This window comes from Gossypium hirsutum, chromosome D05 (assembly GCF_007990345.1).
Source record: "Gossypium hirsutum isolate 1008001.06 chromosome D05, Gossypium_hirsutum_v2.1, whole genome shotgun sequence".
NCBI classification, from domain to species: domain Eukaryota; kingdom Viridiplantae; phylum Streptophyta; class Magnoliopsida; order Malvales; family Malvaceae; genus Gossypium; species Gossypium hirsutum.
The window spans coordinates 13,947,798-13,969,765 of record NC_053441.1 but is presented as its reverse complement, the minus strand read 5'-3'; the positions used below and the strand labels follow the sequence as shown (position 1 = coordinate 13,969,765).

Sequence of the window (21,968 nt, the reverse complement as noted above, 5' to 3'; positions counted from 1 at the left end):
TAAAGATTGGTTCTAATGGAAATGGCCAATGGGTTTATTTCCCAATATTACAATATTCTATTTTGTATAAAGAGATAGAGAGATAAAGGTAAAACCTTCCTACTTTGCCTTTAAAAATCTATAAAATTTCTTTCTTTTCATAGATATGGTTTCTAAGGTTATATTATATATACTATAAATCCAAGGAAAAAGAAAAGAGTGTGTAATGCATGGTAAAGAAGAAAAAGAGAGAATTCCCACTACTAGTTGCATGAAATGATGGATGCATTGCTCAGGAGAAAAAAAAATGGTGATTTAATAAAGAATAAGAACTTGGTTCTCTTGAAGAAATTATTTATTTTTATTTTTTGGGTGACATACCAACTGTTGTGAAATTCGATTTCCAAATCAATGGAAATAATGATAAAAATTTCCCCTTCCAAAAGCTATACATTGGCATTGATAATTTAAATTAATTAGTGTCGTATGTCCAATCAGATCCCACCAATAAGCTACCTTGCTTCCCAGCTTCATCACTTCACATTTATTAACTTTATAAAATTATAGAACAATTTATAATCATAATTCATGGTCCAAAATAATTATTTTTTCTTTAAACATTTTTATCATGTTTTTAGTACAACAAAATTATAAAAAAAATTCAAAATTAAAGTGATGAAAATAAAACTTGGAAAAAATTATATTTTGTATATAGTAAAAGATGTATTGACTTCTTCAATTTTTTTTATTAAAAAAAAAAGTACTACCATTATTGTGGGTTTCTCATTCCAATGTTGTAAGCAGAGTCTAGTTTCTCATTCCATTTTAGAAGATGATAATTAAAGTCTAAAAAATTTGTGAATGCTGAATATTAATATAATACAAGTTAAAAATTTGATAGTACCTTTTCACTATACATATCTTGAAATAAAGTTGAATTAAGCATATGGAATTGCAGCAATTCCTTTTTTGCTTTTCCATGCGGATTTTGAAATTTCAGTGATAACTTTGTTTTAATTAATTTAATCCTTCCCTTTAATAAAGCAATCATTAATCATTAACATCACTTTTTCCAATTCTATAATGTAGACAAACAAATATTTTTGTTTCTTTTAGTTGGAAAAAGATGCATTTTTTCTTGATGCCTTTTCTTTTTTAAATAAGAATATGGTGTTTTAGATTATAACACACTAGTAAAGCTAAAAATGAAAACTCTTTATTTCATCACGGGAACAAAATTGATTCAGTTGATTTTCCAAAAAAGTGTACCCCTCATCAAGTTTTTTAACAAGTTTTCGGTGTAGGACGAAGATTAACATATTGCTGCTTCTTCTTGCGGTTGTTGATTATATAATGTCAAGTTGCTTTAGTTAAGAAAGTTTCTCTCCATTACTTTATTTCTCTGTTTAATCACTTAAAAGTTTTTCTTTTTTTCTTTTTATCAATTCATGTCTGGGTAGTTTGGAAGCTTTGTTAAGGCAACATGGGGGATATTCATGTCTAAATTTATTATTACAATGGTACTTACAAGTCATAATAGTAGTGAGCTTGATGTTTGTAATTTTTGTAGAAATTGAATTTATAGAATTGTTTTAAATTTTGAATCAATTTATTATTTGTATCCAATTTGAGTCTTATTTGAATTACCCATAATCTTTTAAATAAAAATTTTAAAATGTAAAAAAAAAAAAGATTTGAATATCTAAATCTAAATTTATTATTGGCAAAAGTAAAATGAATTTACTACAAACCCATTTAAATACTAAAAAGAGCGGATGTCCATCTATAAAATTTAGGGGTGAGTATTCGATCGGATCGAGTCGAGTCGAATCAAGTCAAAAAATTTTAAGTTAGTCGAATTAGCGAATCTTATTTTAGCAACCAAACTCAATTTGAATTTTTTTTTGAAATCGAGTTAAAAAATTTCGAGTCGAGTTAACGAATCCTATTATTTATACTCAATATTGCGTTTACATGAACTGATTATTTAATTAACTACGTAAACAATATAATGATTTTGCCTTTTAACTTAATGAGTAAACATTTATCAAAATGACGTAATTTTACCTTTAAATTGAATTGTTTTGACTTTTAATTTTAGAAAGGTAAACATTTATCAAAACGACGTAGTTTTGCCTTCTCTTATTCGGATTTTCGGATAACTCAGATTGTGTAATTCATATTCGAGTTAAACAGAAAAACTTGATTTTTTATTCGAATTGATTCGAATAACTTGATTAACTCAAATAACACGAATTAATTAATTTAAAATTTAAATTTTTTATATCAAATCGGATTTTATCCACCCTAATGAAATCCATGGCGGTCCATAGTGGAGGCAAAGCCTGATGGAACCCATCTCTCAGCATCGGAGGCATGGCAAAGGCAAAGGGTGAGAAAATAAAAAGGGGGTATAGCATGAGTGTTAATTTGGTTGGAAGGCAAAAGGTTTTGGAGAGCTCCAAAAACTTTTTTGATACGGACAGCTTTTGAACAGTAGGAGATGGAGAAATCGCAAAAGATGCATGCATGTTTTTAGGGCAACTTGTGTGTTTAAAAAGTTTGATATCGATCATAAATCTTTTTACTTTTCTTTGACCATAACCAATATTCAAAAGCAGACACTTTTAAAAGAAAGTATTCTCTCTAATCTTTTCTTCTCAAGCTCGTGCTAATTCCTTTTAATTTGCACTGAAATGACACGTATAATAATGTTAATCTACTTTGTTTTAGAGGGAAAGTTCCTTTACGTAGTGGGACAATTATTAAATTAGCAATTAATAAATTATTAGTCAAAAATAATTAACTTTGTTCATTCTTTTCTATTATTAAAATAAGTCACCATTATGTTAGTATTTTGGAAATGAAACTCGTCTTCTAGAAAGAAAGAAAAAACTAATGAAGTTAGTGCCTTGGTTCTTAAGTTTCTTTCTTCTCCCAAATTTGCAGCTGGATTTGGAGTGTCAGTTGGTTTTATAGCGTGGGGCTAATGCTATCCATATCTGAATATAATACTATTTAATAATAAAAAGGACCGCACTCTAAGAATAATAAAACAGGTTGCTGCAAAAATTAGGATTAAAATATTACACTTGCTAATAGGTTATGTGAAAAGTGATTATATGAATCAATTTAATTAAATTAATATTTAATTATTTGATAAAGGCCCTCAATGAACAAAATTAGGCAACAAATTGCAACTGCGATGTTGATACTAAATTTGTTTTGTAAAAAGGAAAAACATATGTTGACTTTCGAATACAATTACACTCCGCTGTTATAAATTCACTGAAAAAACAATGACTGGATCTAAAACACAAACTGTCTTGGCAAATTTATATTGATGTTTGGGCGGTGAATGTTGGGATGAGCTTGACTCGATTAGTTTTCTATGCTGCTGCTGCTGCTGCGTGCAAGTTGCAAAATAAACGTGGGTGCTTAATTAATTCACCCAGTTGATGGGAGTTTCTGAAACCTATTCCGTTTAAAATTAATCTAAACTTGCTGGCTAGCGTCAATTTTGTCAACTCCTTTGAGCCTTTTTCTTTATTATTTATTTGATGATGGGTTCTTATCCCTTGATTCTTGGCAGAAAAAAGAACAGCAAATTAAATTGATTAATTAAAAACATATACTGCCAGTGCCCTATGTCACATTAAACAAAATCAGAAAAAACTCAATATTCTAATCATTTACCTTCTGTATTGAAACACTACCGAAACGGTTTAATTAAACTAAATATTTGAATGCAAAACACAAGAAAAACAAAGTAATGATGATTCAAAACCAAGTTAGTGGCTACTGTGCACGCAATTAACCGGCACTGCTAATCCCTGTTTTTGTTGCCGCTGAAAATTACACTTTCAAGCAAGACGGAGAAACGGGCAATTGTAATCATTCTTTATTTGCTGCATAAATTGGCAACATCCATGTTCTAACGACGACACAACATCCAGCTTTCCTTATATTCAACGGCCAAACTGAAATGCTTTCTTACACACAATTCATCCATATCAAGTTGCATTATAATTTCTGACTCCTAGTTGACGTGCCAAAATAGTAAAGCAATTTTCGGTAGCAATAACCTCGCGTCCTCAGTCCTAAGAGGAAATAACAATTCCCTATGAGGCAAAACAACAGAAAATTGCGAGCATGGTAGAGTCCGTTAAATATAAACTAAAAAAAAAGGGGGGGAATACACAACTTAATAGACTATCATATTCTCATGCATTATGCATCATGATCCACCTAAATACCTGTTCAAAACATTAACTATTTAAGAAACGAATGCAAATAATCACTATACGATACAAGATGAGCCCAAGTAACTAATTACAAGAAGAAACAAGGATTATACACATTTCAAACAACCTCACCCAAATTTGAAAACCCAAGACTGGGAGAACTTCTGATTGTCTTTTGCATTCGTATTCCAAAATAATTAATTGTCACTCCAGTTATCATCGTCATCACTCCCAACAGCCTGAACAAGTTTCGTAAGTGTTAATCTGGTTGCCTCATTCATAAGAGAACTGAGATGAGAGGGGGGAAAAGTAAAAGAGGAGGAATTACAAACCTGGCGAATTGCATTTGCTTTCTGCAAAATTGCAGTGACCTGGACATTTGCAGTGGGACCAGAAATAACAGTTGGTCTTGCAGTGGCTGTGGGTCTTAGGTTGAAAGACTGAAATGACAATGAACAAAGGCAAGTGAATGAAATATACTCCATTTTATCACAATAGCCATCAACTCTCTACGAGATACATGCGTCCATGCATAAAACATGCTCAAACTACACAGACTAACTCCCGCTCTATAACAAAGGAACTTCTTTCTCTTATTTTCTGTTCTATAGGAGAAAAAGAGGGAAGAGCAGTGGGAAATTCTTATCTGAAAAATACATCTGTAAGGCATATGCAATTATTGTTGTCAAATTCAAAAAGTACTGACAAATAAGCCATTAAAATGATCAATGATATTTTAGTATTTACATAGCTATCTACTGCTTTTGTTTTCCTTCTTTTTCAGAATTTGATCAAATAAATTGTTTCTTCAAACAGTGAAATTCACATTTGTATATGTACATCTAAATTAGGGGCTCATTATTCATTTGGACGATGACAAGTGACATAAAAGAAAATAAATGAATACTCACTTTAGTTCTGATCTGATGCAAGAAATCTTCCTTTTCATCCATCCCTCGGCCACCACTGAGCAGGCTTACGCCTTTCTGTCCATTATTTTTCTCTTCGTCCACCTACCGCATTCATCAAATTTTTACCATTTATATACAACCAGTTCCCATTTCACAACATTCATTTCAAAATAGTAATACTAACAATAATAATAATACAGATTGACAACATTGCTGAAGTACCTTCTTCTCTGGTTTCAATGCATTTGCCTTATCATTTATTTTCTGTTGATTAACTAAAGCTGGCTCAGGCTTCTGAGAGACGAAAGAACTAAGAAGTTTCAGATCAAGCTCATGTCTCAGTGACTCTGATAAAGCATGTTGTCTTTCTTCTGCCTCGTTGAAGCAGGGTTTTGAAACCCGCCATTGTGCAGGGGGGGGAGGTGGAGGCAATGGTTTGAGCTGCATTGCATTTTGCAATTTTACCTGATTCTTTTGATCAGAATTACTTTTGGTTTCATCATGCAGTACAGGGTTAATGACATCAAAACCTGGGAGATCGAGTGGCATAGATAGAGATGGTTCTGCTGCACTAGACCCCGGTGCTATAGGTTTTTTATTTCCCCTATTAACACAGATGCCATTATTGGCTGCTCCCCTAACTTGTAAACAGCTTGAAACAGATTCCATCGATGACAATCTGCTTAATGCATCATGCAGCGCAGGATCATTGCTTTCAGGTGCTTCACCAGATTCCCACTGCTCAGAATTTGACTCAGAGCAATGACTAAGGCAGTCATCAGACATATAAGGGGATGATCTGCAGAAAGTATCATCATCAGAGTCTGAAGCAACACCATGCGCTGAAATAGCAGGCACTGGGACCAACTGAAATGAAGGAAACATGTCTCTAATGTTTTCATGATAATGATTCCCGTCAGGAAATTGCAATTTGAGTTTGGAAGTCCCAAATCCATCTAAAGGGTTGAAGGATATTTTCATATGTTCAAGTGGTGGAGAAGAAGTAAGTGAATTTATGGGAGATCCATTTCCGATCTGTTCATTAACGGTCGTCTGAGGAATTTTCTGATACGATATGCGCTGCTGCTCATTCCTAGGCTCCAATACCCCAGTTTTTCTAGAAGTGGCTGGTTCAGAATCATCATCATTGCCAATTGACACCTTTCTGCGAAAACCATTTACAAGTAATTTATGGCCAAGTCCAAACATCCTAGATGACTTGTCATCCTCCTCCTCATCAGATTCAATAGATGTAGCTTTGATGTTAGGATTGACCGGGTTCTTGTTTCCATGTGGCAAGGAGGTATTTAGGCTAGAGCCAACACCATTTAAATTATCAAGATTATCATTAAAATGAGAATTAACAGGTCTTCCAAGGTTTGCATCTAAATTAGCATTCTCAACCACAGTGCCTGCATTTCCTTTGAGTCCATCTTGCAAAGACATAAGTATTTGATTTGGAGGACCAAATACTTCACTAGTTGTAGCTGCAGAACCCTGACCTACAGTTGATACAGCAAAATCAGGAGGTTTTGATGGCTGAAGTCCCAAAAGGCCACCATTTGTCCAGAACCCAACTGAATGCACAGAAGAAGATTCAGTCTGGGAGTTTTGAGAGTCATTAACACTGTTCATGATCCTATCACCGGCTGGATCATGCATATCAGAAACTGTGGAGCCAGAGGATGGTGATGGATCACTGATGACAAATTCCGCTTGTGAGCCATTACAGATTTCCTCACTTATGCATAAACCAGTATTTGATGTACGATCAGGGTCAGAAGATTTGCCTAAGATTTGAGGCACCTGTTCACAGGGAATATTCTCAGAGGCTACTGGATCAGATGAACTCCCAGACATCCCATTGCTAGAAATAATATTGGATGAGGCAGACGGTTCAATTATAGATGAATTACTGTCCACGTTATCATCCATAACAACCTGTTCATCTTCTCTATTCTCATTACTAACGTTGTTAGCATCCTCACTCCGTTCCATTCCCAGTTCTCTTTGACACTCGATATCATTTTCAGAACACTGTTCCACTTCTTGTTTTCTATGGCACTCAATATCATTTTCAGATTCCGACTCTATTGTGTTCAGTGCATCCATGTAATTGTCTGGTTCACTTTCAATTTCATCATTTTGGTTCTCAATAATGCTTGCTTGGGGAGCATCCACATCATTAAAGGGGATATGCACTTGGTCACCATTTCCGGCATTGGCAATTCCAATTTCCTGCACATCTACATCAAAGTTCATCTCTGGAACTTCATCTATATCCCGATTTCCTGCTTTGGACTCCACTATTTCTGCCTTTTCATCCCATGTTACACAAGATAAACTAGGGACAATCTGCTCTTGTGATGAACTATGTGAAAAATTATCATCTAGAACCCGAGTTTGATCAACAGGAAAATTGGAACCAAGGGTATCTGTTTCTTGCATCAGCTTAGAGGAGAATTCCTTGGGTTCCATTTCCTCTAGCATGGATGAACCAAGATTGAAAGCACATTCAATATATCCAGACCCAGTTCTTGAATCAAAAGAACTTGAATGCTCTCCCATATCAGATTTCGGTGCCATATCAACTGTAGATGCATTTTGAGAGGAAGTTCGCCCATTAGCAAGTACAGAAGTAAACTGCATTCTGCAAAGCCAGATTTCAAGTAAATTTTAATTGAATCAAACCGCATTCAACACAATAAGGCGTATGCAAAAATATATATATACACTTTTGTGTTGGTATGCTGTCTGTATGAATGTGAGTGCACACATGCCTTTTATATACATATACATGCATTACCTGCCACTGCAACTTGATACTGATGCACCACGTAATAGTTTGCCATTCCTGTGGGACGATCTTCTTTTCTGTCCATTTTCAACAATGTTAATTCAGAAATAATTCCAAATTGAAGAACATATAGCTTATTTAGTTGCAACATGAGCCTGAAAAGGTTGAATTCATACAAACTATACCTCCACATCATAGAAATCCCAACGACAAATATATTGTAAAGATTAAACTATGTAATACATTAAATTAACATGAATTGAGTCAATAAAAAACCGTTGCAGAAATTGACTCAAAACTATAAAGATTCTCTGCCTGGATGGTTGATAGAGTAAATAATACCACCTTGCTTTTACGACTCCTCTTATCTCTTTGGACTTTCTCAACATCTTCTTCAATGGAGCTACCTGAAGCTCGCTTAAAGAAGGTTGGATCAGAATATCTCTGTAAACAAGATCCTGGGCCACCAGCATCAAATCTGAATGCAAAGCAGAAGTAAGAAGAATCCAGAACAACATACTTACACACATCACAAATTTATTTCTTGAAAAATGCTTGTCATGGCTAAAAAGAGGGAGTGGATGTAAATAACCATACTTGTCAAGCAAGTGTAGATGTGGAGGGTCGCGACAAACTTCATAGGAATCCATAATAAATCGTGGCAAATCATTGTAAATGAAAAGATTTTTCTCATTCCGAATCCGAGGGTGCCATTCAGAACCTGTAGGTCAACTGCTTTCCATAAAGATTTGAACAGAAAGATAAAAAATTCCCTATAGCTAATACAATAAATTCAAACTTGCAATATAAAAAATGAAAACTTGAACCTAGTTTATGTCTAAGTAAGAAACAAGATCACTGTTTTCCTTGTATCTTGATTCTTAAACATACAGGTGTATTAATATGCAATAACCTCGAACAAAATAATATTAACAATTAACATTACATGCAACAAATATATATGTGTGTATAAATGTACTGATAAAATAATCATATTAAAATATTTCAAGTCCATTTATTCTGTAATCAATGTAAACCTTCCCAGGATTTAAACGACTAAAGCATGTTTTCTGTTGAACATGTTTCCAATGCCATAGATCTGCTTTCTTTCAATATAGTCATCTCCCTACATGAATATTGCTTCGATTGTCAGCAGCAACTTACAACTGATGCCACATGATTGAAAACATGCAAGGTTCTTACTGAAACTAAGCTCTTACTAAATATTTGAACTTCAAAAAGGAAAAAGAAAAAAGAAAAAAGATGCCCTTTTTGCTGCAGTAAAGCATGAATAACAGTGAGCTTAAGGTCTATATCTTGCTGGTAGACAACCCAAATTCAGGCAACAAATGCTAGAAGAAAGCATAAAAGCATACAATATGACTATAACAAATAAATAAAGTAGTATGTACTGAATTCATATCTCTGTAACCGCGAAACAATGAAGAAGAAGCATTATCTGTCAAGAAAAATCAGTGGCTTTTGAAGCAAAGGATACGTACAGAGGCCATACCAGCTGTATAAGCAAAGTGAATATGACTAGTCTGGGCAAGAACAGCCTTCTCAAGAGGCGGAAGCGCAGCTTCAATCCGTTGCACACGAATCGTCAATTTATGACTCCTAGAAGCTGTGCTCATTACTTGCTCTTGTAATCCATGAAAAACCTCTGCTGCAAATCTACAGCATAACAAACCGAGCTACACCAGTTAAACACCGCAGTTTGAATAAATAAGTAACAATTTAAACGCAAATCAGAACCGAAACTAAGTAATAAAAGAAGAACATCCTATAATTAAAAAGCTTAAAGGTCCATTAATCAAACTCTATAACTTCCAACTTCTATAAATGCTTTCGATTTCCTTAGTAAGCAACCAACCAGAGGTGTTATAAAGCCGATAAAAAGAATAAAAGCTTAAACATACTCAGCAAGATCGCCTAACTGGCGCAAGATCCCAACGAGGCCGGCGACGGCGATGCCGTCGAGAACAGCTTTTGGATCTTCTCTATTGACTTCCTTGTAAAGCTCCGGTTGACCAAGCCCGTACTCATTCCTCACCTGAGCTCTAACCAGAGGCATTTTCGATTTTTGCTCTAAAAAACTCAAGAAAAAAAAAAGGAAAGAGAAGAAGAGCTATGTACAACCAGCAGCAGCAATATATATAGTATAATTTATAAAACTAACTTGAATGAAGGAAATAAAAAGAAGAAAAAAATTGTATACAAATAATAAAATACTTATTAAGGTAATTTAATTTGGTATTTGCTAAAGAGTAGGTGAAGAGATTGGAGCAGCTTAACGAACTGCAAAAAGAGAGAGAAGGGGAAGAAGAAACGGAGCACATTGCCAACACTGCAAGCCATATTTCCTTTCCCTGGAAAATCTTTTCGTTTGTGGAAAAGACAGAATTAACCTTCCATTTTCCTAGAAATTAGTTGGGAAAAGGTTAGCTGAGATACCTGGGTGGGGGAAATTACGGGATAGGGGTTTTTTCTGCCATTTTATGGGTTGTGTTGGTTGGTTCCGAGGCTTGACACCGAACGTGGGGACCACTCCATTTTATTAATTTAAAATAATACCAAATATTTGTTTTCTTCGATTTCTTCATTGAAATTACTTTTTATTGCCGAAATTAATAGATTTCATTTTTTCTCACTTGCCTAATCGTGGTATTCACTTTAAAAGCGACACTCATGGAGGAGCAGGTGATCATTCTTGTCATCTTTCTTTTGTTTATAGGACTCAAAAAGTTATATTCTTCTTTTATAATCTCTTTTCAAAATTTAAAATATTAATTGAGTTACAACCACATCAATATTTCTGATTTTACGTAGATGAAATCAAAATTATGATATATTATAAATAAGTAAAACACTCCATATTCACAAAATCAATATGGGAAAGTATAATCCAGGATTCCACAAAATTTCAAAAGTTGGTTGATTGACCTTTCAACCGCAAACCCAAAATCTCAAGCAAAACGCTAATTCCACAAATGCGGGATTATAGCGGAAGTTTAAGTTTCAACCAACAAAAATCAAACTTTAAAGTTTTTTAAAACACCCGTAATCTTTAAGCTGGTTTAAATTTTTATTTTTGATACCCATGTAACAACTTAATTAACTTTTTTTTATTTTTTTATTAATTTTGTTGCTGTGATAACTTGCAAATGGAAAAAAATTTGATCTAAATTCTAAAATCTGAAAAAATAAAACAACCAAATCCTTAATTTTTGAAAATCACATGAAATATAAGTATTTTCTATTTTTTATTAGAAATAATCTTTAAGTCGGAATGCTCCTGACTTATGTTTGATTTTTTTTCAAATTTATTAATTTTATTTTAACTTTAAAAAATGATTTTTTTATTAAGCCGAGGTGAAAATACATTCCTAAAATTTACCAACTTAATGCGTGGCAGAGCAAGTACGTTGTTGGAAAGCCATGTTATAATAATAATATTATTATTTTATTTCAATTGTTTTCGTTTTTAGGGTATCTATTGACTCTGACGCTCCATTATTAAACTTTAAAAGCATTTGCCTACCAAATAAAATAACCTCGCGCGTACCATGTCCATCATCAGATTCGATCCAAACCCTACCTTCTTTATATAGAAAAACGAAAAAATATATATATATTTTCAAAGAGCTTCGGATAGAAATGGACCCATAAATCAAATGAGGTTCATCAATGCTAGCTGGGTCGATCCTTTTGGTCCATTAAACATTTTTCGAATTTTTATTATTTCAGAATGTTTAAAATTTTCTAACCTTTAAATTTAATTTTATCTCAAATAAAAAATTATTTTATTCTTAAAATCTCTTTATGCATAAGAAAAAAAAAATCTGGAAGCAGAATGATGGGGCCCATATCCTGTAGAACTAACATGATCCATCCTCCTCAGCATGTAGCCTTGTATCTGATCACTTTCTTCACCTTATAATTCTGCCAATCTGTCATTTTCGCCTTAGCTAATATCTAGAAACATATATATCTCTCTTCTTTGAACAAATATTCTGTAGTTTCCATTAGGTGAAAGAAAAAAGAAGAAAAATAAGAAAAAGGATTGGGCCTACAACATTGAAGCGATAGTGAAGGAGGGAAGGGGTAGCGAATTAAGTTGGGAAGTGTAAGATGCAGCCAATTGTACAGCTATCTCATCTGCGGTCCAAGGTGCAGAAAGTTTTAATGCAACCACATCTTTTTTCATAAATAAAATTGTACTGCAACTTCGTCCCCACATTAATGCTTTATTTTGATTTTTCCCATGTTAAAAATTGGGGAGTGCCAACTGACGTCACTTCTCCAAATCTTGTATTGGAATTGAGAGGTGTGAAGATTTTTTAGACTTGATATAGCTAAAAGACCTTCGGCCCAGTTTTAGATGGATAATTAGGCCAACCAGTCCAGGACAACTACTGACGATAACTGAGAGATTCCCTGAGACGAATGGAGGTAGGCCAGTTTGTGAAGGCGCCCCTTTTAACTTTTGGGTTGGGTTTGGGAACCTAGTGCTAGTGTTAGCCGATGTTGGTGGCAAACTGGCACTGCCATTACGGGTTTTGCTGGATTGAACGAACCTAGTACAAAAAGGTAACTTCGTTTGGTATGATCAGAAAGGGAGTGTTTTGAGCACTCAACAGTTGCATTTTTGGTGGGCCAAAGCCCTACCATCCCATGATTCAAACAAAGCTGGTTAGCCGCATGTCTAGTCTATAAGTACTTACGAAGAGCAGCCTTATTAAGGTGTTTGAAGATGTATTAGTACAAAAGCAAGAAGTCAGCCATGAGTTTGAACATAAAATAGATTGATTGTAGAATCAGGTGCTTAGGAAGTGTTTGCACTTTGCAGGTTCCTCAGCTTGGTACTCTTGTCCAAGTAAGGTTTTTTTTTTCTTTTTAAATTCATCTTTCATATCCATTTTATAATCACAAAAATTAATCTTTTTGAAATATATGACTGTTCTCTTCAATAATATTATCTTTTTATTAGTGAGTCATAGCCATGCTGGAGGCCTCTACTTAAGTTGGGTGAGGATATAGAAACGCAGTGAAGCTAAGATGCTAATGTGCCTACATTTACTTTGAAACCCAAGCTTAAAGTTTGCTGGTGAGAGTCTGCGAGATATAAAAACAAATCTAAAATTGTCTTGAAAAATTACAACAGATGCTTTGGTTTGCATATACTTAGGGTCCACGATCCATCAAACGGTGCACTCAAAGACAATTGGTGAAGGAAATGGACCCATTCACGTGCATTGGCCGCTCATTCTGTTAGATAATTAAAGCAGATTTTTTTATAAAAAAAAAGAAAAGAAAAGAATAAAGAAGTTGGAATATTTTATGACTCTGTAAGTTCAGGCAATTAAAAGGATGGTTGAAAAATTAAAAGCTGATGCATTCAAATAAGATTCTATAAAGTGATGGAAGTTGAAATTTCAGCCGTGAATTAGTTTTGTAATATGCATTTATGTGTCAAATATTTCACTAGAAAGTTGGCTTTTGCTTTTGTTTGTTTTTTTGGAATGACTAAACATGGCAACTTGGGTGTAGGATGGGCAGGGCCCCCCCGGGGGTTGCCTTGTTTTGAGAGTGACCTCACGGTTTTGTTTCATTTGAAATACGTACAAGTAGCAATAATGCTAATATCATGTCAAATCTCTTACTAAATTGGGTTGGGGGCTTTGCTATTAGACCCCCAACAGGAAGATGTACCTAGTGTTTGTTAGCTAGCTAGGAGCAATATAAATTGAACGATGAATGCTTTCTTTGTGGACAGGTCGATTCAATCATTGCCGACTTCTTCTTCACTTATCTCCTTAGCACGTATCTTTTTCCAGCTATCATAAAAGATGATGAATAATGAAAGTGAATAATAACAAAATTAAATTTCAATATTTCCATATTTACGATTATCCATTTCGATACAATATATACATCCACTTCTTATTTTTAATTTATTTTTCTTTTGGATAAGTATTTTTTTTATTTTTACCATGGATAATAATTTGTAAAATTATATTATAAAAACTTTCAATAAAATATTTTAAATATATTTTTATAAAATTTAATTATTTAAAATATTTAATATTATAAATAAGAACCAAATGAGAGAATGAATTTAAAAGTTTAGCGTAGTCCAAATGAAATTATTTCCTCGCTCTATTAATTTAAAATTATTTGCTTTATAATATATGTTCAGGGTTTGTGATTGTTCGGTTCAATATAATAATATTATCTCTCGAATCACCACATATAATATTTACCAGTGAATTTATTTGTTCTATGGTAACAAATTTAATTTTTTTTAAATTTTCTAAAACAAATTATTTTTTAATCTTTCATCTTAATGTTGAAAATGTAAAAAATCATATTTAACTTATCAAACTTTCCCTGGTTTACTTCCACAATTTACTTTGATTTTCTTATATTGCACTAATGATTCGTTTAATTATTAATGTAATAATAGGAGGAATAAAACTTTTTAATATATATATTACAATGGTTAGAAAATAGAGAAGACAATTGATACAAATTTATATTTATAAAAAATAAGGCATATAAAAATCATTCTCTTTTCCAAAATCAAATTTGTGTGTGACTGAAAAATATCCATTAAAGTTGATTTATTACAAATACCATACTGAAATCGTACTTTTTAGTCATTACCATTTTGGCTCATTTTTTTAATGAGTATTAGTATAGTGATTTTGTTGAATGTAAAGACATTAGTTAAGAAATGAGGTGGTTGTTTTTTTTGGTTGGCATACACCAACTTAATATATAATTAATTTTTGAAAAATCTAGAAAGTTTGGTACGATGGGCTGTCGAATTTGGCAAGTGGAAGAAGCTGTTAGAAGTTTGGGATGTAAATATATTAATTTATAAATTTCCTTTCTTTTGAGTTTCTTTAATATTTTATATTAATTTAGATATGAACCCCTCAGTCCAACGGTGTTGTATTAATCGTAGAATCGGTGATTAAATGCAAATTGTGGTACTTTCATTTTCCATCCCTATTATTTTATACCTTTTCAATATCCAAATCACTTCAAATGTTACATCTGTTTTGAAAAACAACTTCCTCCATTTCACTTTATTTCAAATACAACGATAAAATTAAGTTAATTTAACTTTAATAAATATATTACTTACTTTAACTCTATCCATTCTTTTCTTCATCTCCCTTTCAGCCATACTCTCAACTTCGTCCATATCATTTGACTAGAAATATCCGAAACAAATATAATTTTGTTCATTTGATTCCATACCAAACTTACTCCAATCAATCTCTTTAACCAAAACAAACCCTTATTTCAATTTAAACAATTCTTTTTTTTAGAGCCCGTTTGTTTACATGTAAAAGGTTTTGCAGAAAATGTTTTCTGTATTTTCCTGTGTTTCTTTCACAGAAAATAGTTTGGTCAACGGAAAATGACTTACAGGTCAACAGAAAATAAGTCTTTTTCCTTGTAAAATGACTTACCCTTTTGAAAAGCGTAAGTCATTTTCCGGAAAAGAGCTCCTCAATAACTAATTTTACTTTTATATAAAAATTAACTTAAATCAAGTTTAATATTATTATATTGATAATAAATTTTATTTTTATTTTTAAAAATATTTAAAATATTAATATAAAATATTATATTTTTTAATATTATTAAACATACGTATTTAATTATTTATATTTAGTCATATAATAAATTATTAATATAATTAACATAATTTATTATTTTTAATAAATTATTTAATATTTAAATTTTATTCTAATAGTAAATTTTAAAAATAATAATTTTAAATAATATTATTCACATTTTATTGAAAATATCAATATTAATATTTTAATTCTAAATATTTATTACAATTATAAATGGATTAATAATAAATGTTTTGTAGTATAAATATTAAAATATGTCATAAGTCTATATACTCTTCACAAATTTACAATTTAGTTTCTGTACTTTTATTTTCAAGAATTTAGTCACTCTACTTTCTAGATTTGAAAATCAAGTCCACCTGCTGACATTGTTGATTTTTTTGTCAATTTTATTAATGTTACATTTTTAAATTAAAAAAATACTCAGTTGGTAGTCATGTAACTAAAAAATGATCATTGCAATGAACCTAAATTTAACAAAATATTTTTAATATGTGTAAAAACAATGTAAAATATAAATTTATAGATATAAAATAAACTCAATTAAACAATGAAAAAAATCTCAAATGTATGTTTATTTAATTAAGAACGACTTTTATGAAATATTTTTAAAGAATCTGCCAAACAAAAGAAAATATTTTACACATTCATCCAAACACCAGAAAATATTAACTTTTCCAGAAAAGTAAGTCATTTTCCAGAAATGATTTTCCGGAAACCATTTTTAGTGAAACAAACAGAGCCTTAGTTTTAATTCGGAAAACCATTCAACAGCTGCTTCAAAATCTGTATTTGTTGAGATTTCGTATCAATTTGGTGAAAATGTAACAACGCATTGTCTGGAGACAAGAATATTGGAAGAGAGGAGAGTTACTGATTGCAAGCTAACTTGGCAAGTTAAAATTATTCTCACCGGGAATAGGAAAAAAAAAGATTCTTTCGAAGAGCTATGAGAGTAAGAACACAAAAATTCCTATACGAAAGAAGAAAGAAATAAACCTTAGGTTGGAACAATCTACCTTGAAGAGAGGAAGAAATAGAGTAAAAAGTATAAAGAGTAATTTTTTTTTGAACATTTTTTTTGTTTTTACTTATTTTATAAATTAATTAAAAGTATTTTTTAACTTTCACTGAATTACTAAATAAAAATTTTGCAAAGAGATAAGTTAAAAGGATAGAAAAATTAAATACGAACTATTTATAATTATTCAACCTCAATTACCTGCATGCATTACCTTAGCCTCACTTGTCAACATTTTTTCAATTTATTATCTTTGAATTGGTACATGAATGGTAACTTTTATAATCCCTATCTTTTATTTAGGCTAAACTAGAAACACTTAACCTATATTTAACACTAATTAATATTGAACCACTCTAGTTTTTATAGTTGAACTAGAAACCCTCCCAATTACAAATTGGCGCAATGGTGTAGACTAAAAAAAAATTCTCTTTAAGGTGGGTGTTTATAAAGTGTAAACTCTCTCAAAGATAGAATAAAAAATCATTGAAAGATTTAGCCAAGTAGAACTCAAAGCCTATGTACAAGAGAAAGAACGTAAGAAAATAAAATTTTCTTGTACTTTCATTTCATTTGATGCTTGGATATTGATTTTTTTATATATATAAACAATATCAGGGGTAGAGAATGGGGTAACACAGTTCAAACCTGTGCCAAACAAATGTTTAATAAAAACTTTAATCACCGCTCCATTTAAGTCAAGACTAAATATTAATTTCTTATTTCTTAATGTTATTGAGGTATATTTATATCGAGCTATTTATAATAGTTGGAGACAAAATACGTTATTGGGGGTGAAAGATATTTTTTACAAAAATAATTATTGGAATAGGGCATCAATACCATAAAGGCAAGCATGATACTATTGGGTTAGGCATCAATACCTTAATAACAAGTATCTATATTTTGCTCCTTTAGAAATAGTTGTGACTACTGACTTCCTAAAGCATTGATACTTGAGCCTAGGAGCAAAACATAAAAACTTAATTACTAAATTGTTTTAAAAATATTTTTAAATTCTTTAAAATGATTTAGAATCAATTTAAAAACTTTTAGTATGAGTCAAATTATATTAAAAACATGTACTTTAAAATATTTGTTTTGTTTTCCAACATAAATGATTTAAGGAATAATATAAAAAATTTAATAATTTTTTTGAACAATAATCTCATTATAAATTATTATCATATCGGTTCTTTTTGATAAAATATTGCTTAGAACTACTCATCCCCAACCCTTAAATAGGAGGATAATGTGCTTCACATGTACTCAACCCACGTCCTCCTACACTGGCAATAATACCTATGCCAATCAAATTAAGACTTAATCGACAAAAACCTTATAAAAGCAAAGGGTAGGTATAATATTTTTATTCCACAATATAAACAAAGAGATATACAACATATCGACCACTAAAAGTATTATATTATAGGCATAAAGCTTTAAGAAAATAAATGCATGAGTTCGAAAATAAAATAAAATTTATTAAAATTTTAATAAAAGGAAAACAACTAATTATATTATATAGAATTAAAAGAAAAGCGTGAATAGATAGTTTGTTTTTCGATTAATACAAAAAGAGTTATAAATTGAGAGAAAATGAATAAATTCGCCCATTAATAACTAAAATATATCATAATTATTACTTTAATATTGATGATAAAAGTTGGGAATTTTCCAAGCTTGCAATACAATCACCAAAACTCATACAAATTCAGCCTGCGCTGAACAGAAATGGTAATTATACATTTAAAATGATTGGTGGTGTATACATCAAATTTAAAAGAGATGGAGATGCCGACTTATAAAAGAATCTTGGCTTATTGATATACATACACATTCATCTAAAATATTCTGGGGTACACCTTTTGGACCAAACCAAAACTTATGAAGTTGGAGAATAACCTCTTCAACTTCATACTTGTTGTTGATGATAAGCGGTGAAAGAAATTATGAAGAAATGGAAAGTGGGATTCCTCGCGGGAGGCTAACTATTTGTCTTCAAAGTCACCTTATAGACTTCCCTTGTTTCAAACATATGTCCCCACTGCCCACATGTAGTACTTGAATCATAATAATACCAAAGTAGGCGTAATTATTATCACCTTCAAGACCAAAATAATATCACTACAATTAATTAAGCAAAATCTTCGCCATTCATCGACTAGGTGTTGATCATTGTCCACAAATTAAGTTATGGCAACAATTAATATTAACCCTAAATTTCTCCCGATTTCATTGTCATCTTCTTTCAAGTTTGGAGTTGGTTCAAGACAGACATGGGTATCATTAATGAGTAGGATGCAAACATATATAAATATGCAGCGCCAAGGGGTGTGGGTCATCATCATCTGAGAATATTGATTGCCTTTGGCCTAGTATTTTTCCTTAAACCTTGCAAAGGTCACCAATAATTTAAGATGCACCCTGAAACCCAGTCATGGTCACTGTTCTAAAAGTTGAATTGTTATGGAAAATAGTTGCCAAAATTCTTCCAAATCTTGGTGCAGTAAAATATGTTTTTTCTTTTATCATTGTACTGCCTATTCTATAGGCTATACTGCAAATCACTTTTGGGTTGGACCATAAATAAATATATTACAACTTTGGGTGTTTTACGATATTTACACAAATCATCCTATCTATTTTCCTTTTTTGTTCAAAACCACAGAAAACTAAACATCAACTGTTTCACATATTCCTTCGAAGTTTGAAAGTCATAAATCATGAATTTTAAAATTAACAGTAAAATGAATATAAAAATATTTTTAAGGGTAGGCAAAAAGATCCATTTCGCTGAAGTTTTAAGCTTTTTATACGAAAGAAAAGATCATGATGAATTATTGAGAAGAAAATCAAAAATAGATTGTATGGGTGGATATTTTGAATTTGAGGATGGAGACATGAGACATTAATATTTAGGGTTCAGGACCCCATCTCCCAAAGATGTCTCTCAAATTTGCAACAAAATCATCCACATCCTTCATATTTTCTTCTTTTCACGGCCCTCAGTTTTCTTATCAACACTTTTCCCGATCCGAATGGGAATCTTTTATTTCAATTTTCTTCTTTTATGTTGCCGCTTCACATAAGAAATAAATTAAAAATGAAACAATGCATGCACCACTAATTCAAAATCTATGCTTTCATGTTTCTATCTGCTTTGCTAATTAAAAATGTGAAGTTTTCTTTATCAAAAAATAAGAAATTAGAAGCTTGTGAATCAGGATCTTAGATTTAGCTGGCATCATCATTCATAATTTTAATATGATGGGTTTTGAATTCACGTCAATTGCATTAATTTATCACTCAGCTGAAATTTTATTTTGATATTTTTACACATTTTAATTTTATTATGCGCACAGATTGCATATATATATATTAATAACGTATTTGATCAAGTTAGTGTCATAAATTAACTAGACACCGACTTAAGATTGATGACAATATCATGATAAATAATTTAATCTATCCTTTTCATTTTAATATTATACCTATTTCATGTGTTATTATTAATTAACTTTAAATGCATTTTGTTATTTTAAATTTATAATTTTCACACACATATATATGTAATAGAATTTTTAATATATTTTATATGTTTTAGTTTAAAAATAATAATAAGACAATAAATTGAAAGTGTTAATGGCTTACATAAATTAGCTTCCTGTGAATTTCCCAAGATAGAAGTTACTCCCCTAAATTTAGGGACGCCGTTTTAAGGGAGTCAATTTATACATTTATAATTAAACACTTGACTGCCCTATTGATTCGTTACCAATGTTGTAATTGCCCACCAAAACATTTCTTGCTCAATTCCCGATTTAGTTTCTAAAACACACTTTATTTTTTTTATTTAATATTTAAGGTATTAATTATCTCTATTTTTTTTATCTATTTTGTATCTTGACCTTAAAAAAAATTGTCAAGTAATTTTAATTAATGAAAAAGCGCCACATGACATATTTTGACTAATAAAAAATGTTACATGGTAATTAAATTTATTTAAATTAAAAATATTAAATTATTTAAATATTTTTAAAAAAATACTTTTTACTTTGACCTATCGTTGATTGATTGTTGATAAACGTTAGTTGACTATTGATTGGTGTTGACTGACATCGACCGAACGCGTCGCTCTATTAGAACACGTCATGTCTCCTTCTTTTAGTATTATATATATTATATTGATTAAAAATGTAAATATATATAATATAAAAAAATTAAATAAGTTAAAAAATGAATTTATTATAAAATTTAAAAATTAAAAATAATATATAAAAATTTAAAAAATGCTACAAAAATTAAAAAAATCTATATTTAAATTTCAAGTAACTACAAAAAAAAAAAACTTGAAATTTAAATACCATTTTAGAATTTTATAAAAAAATTATTTTCAAACCTTATTTTAAATTATTTTTATAATTTTTACTTTTTTTTGTATAATATTATTAATTTCAACTAATTTCTTTTCAATTATTGTATTTTTTAAAATTATGTTTTTAAAATTTAGATTTTTTTTAGATTTTATATATTTATATTTTTTTTATATTTTTTAATGTGTATTTACATTTAGTAAAATTTTTACATAAAGATACTACATGACACTTTTATATTAATATTAATATCAAATAAAAATAATTATATTAATATAATATAAAATAAAATCCTCCCCACTCGTTTCTCTTTCTCTCTCCCCCATCGGAGCCCCCACTCCCACCACCAAAGATTGTGACCAAAAACAATGAAACAAAGATCAAAGAGAGGGACTTTTTGAGTAAACCCATTTCAGAGAACTGGATGGTTTTATTTTCACAAACATAAAAAACTATGGTTTGAACAGGGTTTTAGCTGCAAAAAGGAAAGAGAGTGCTATATATATACAGGGTTTGACTTAAGACTACAAAATTGATTATTACATACAGGAAGATTTGAATTCTGAACTGTCCTTTCTAGCTTTATTTTTTGGTTGCTTTCATGATTCTAATTTTATTTTTTCAATTTCAAGTTCTTAGCTTTAATTAAAGTTTGGAAGATGGTTAAATTAAGGGAGAGGGAGAAAGGGGAACGGGGATGGTAGTGGGAGGAAGTGTATATTTTTTTTTGAATTTTCTAGAATTAATATTAAATTCAGAATATTTATAAATTTTGGTATCATGACTAAATTGATATAAAATGTAAAAGTTGAGGATTAAATTTATTATTATACTAGATTCATATAGAATTAATATCATGGGTTGGGTTGGGTTTGAGATAGGCTTAAGCATGATATTGTAATACTTTAAGATTGTACAAACTCCACTTGACCTGAAATATGGACCTAAAATTTTGTCTAAACTCGTCAATATTTGTAAAAGA

General features: G+C 30.9%; 1 protein-coding gene across 3 annotated transcripts; it reads right to left on the bottom strand.

The window, feature by feature from the left end:
* Positions 1 to 4,123: 4,123 nt before the first annotated feature.
* Positions 4,124 to 10,402, bottom strand: LOC107905815 (protein SCAR3). Of its 3 annotated transcripts, XM_016832579.2 has the most exons (9): positions 9,854 to 10,402; positions 9,445 to 9,608; positions 8,529 to 8,652; positions 8,277 to 8,409; positions 7,941 to 8,008; positions 5,357 to 7,784; positions 5,135 to 5,236; positions 4,556 to 4,663; positions 4,124 to 4,462 (listed from the first exon to the last, which is right to left on the bottom strand). In XM_016832579.2, the coding sequence occupies exons 1-9, from the start codon at positions 10,006 to 10,008 to the stop codon at positions 4,421 to 4,423; spliced, it is 3,324 nt and encodes a 1,107-aa protein (XP_016688068.1). In that variant the 5' UTR covers positions 10,009 to 10,402; the 3' UTR covers positions 4,124 to 4,420. The 3 variants fall into 3 exon arrangements, with proteins under 3 accessions (XP_016688068.1, XP_016688070.1, XP_016688069.1); XM_016832581.1 differs by lacking the exon at positions 9,854 to 10,402 and having other exon boundaries at positions 8,529 to 8,663; positions 9,445 to 9,579; XM_016832580.1 differs by lacking the exon at positions 9,854 to 10,402 and having other exon boundaries at positions 9,434 to 9,570.
* Between the last annotated feature and the right edge of the window lie 11,566 nt (positions 10,403 to 21,968).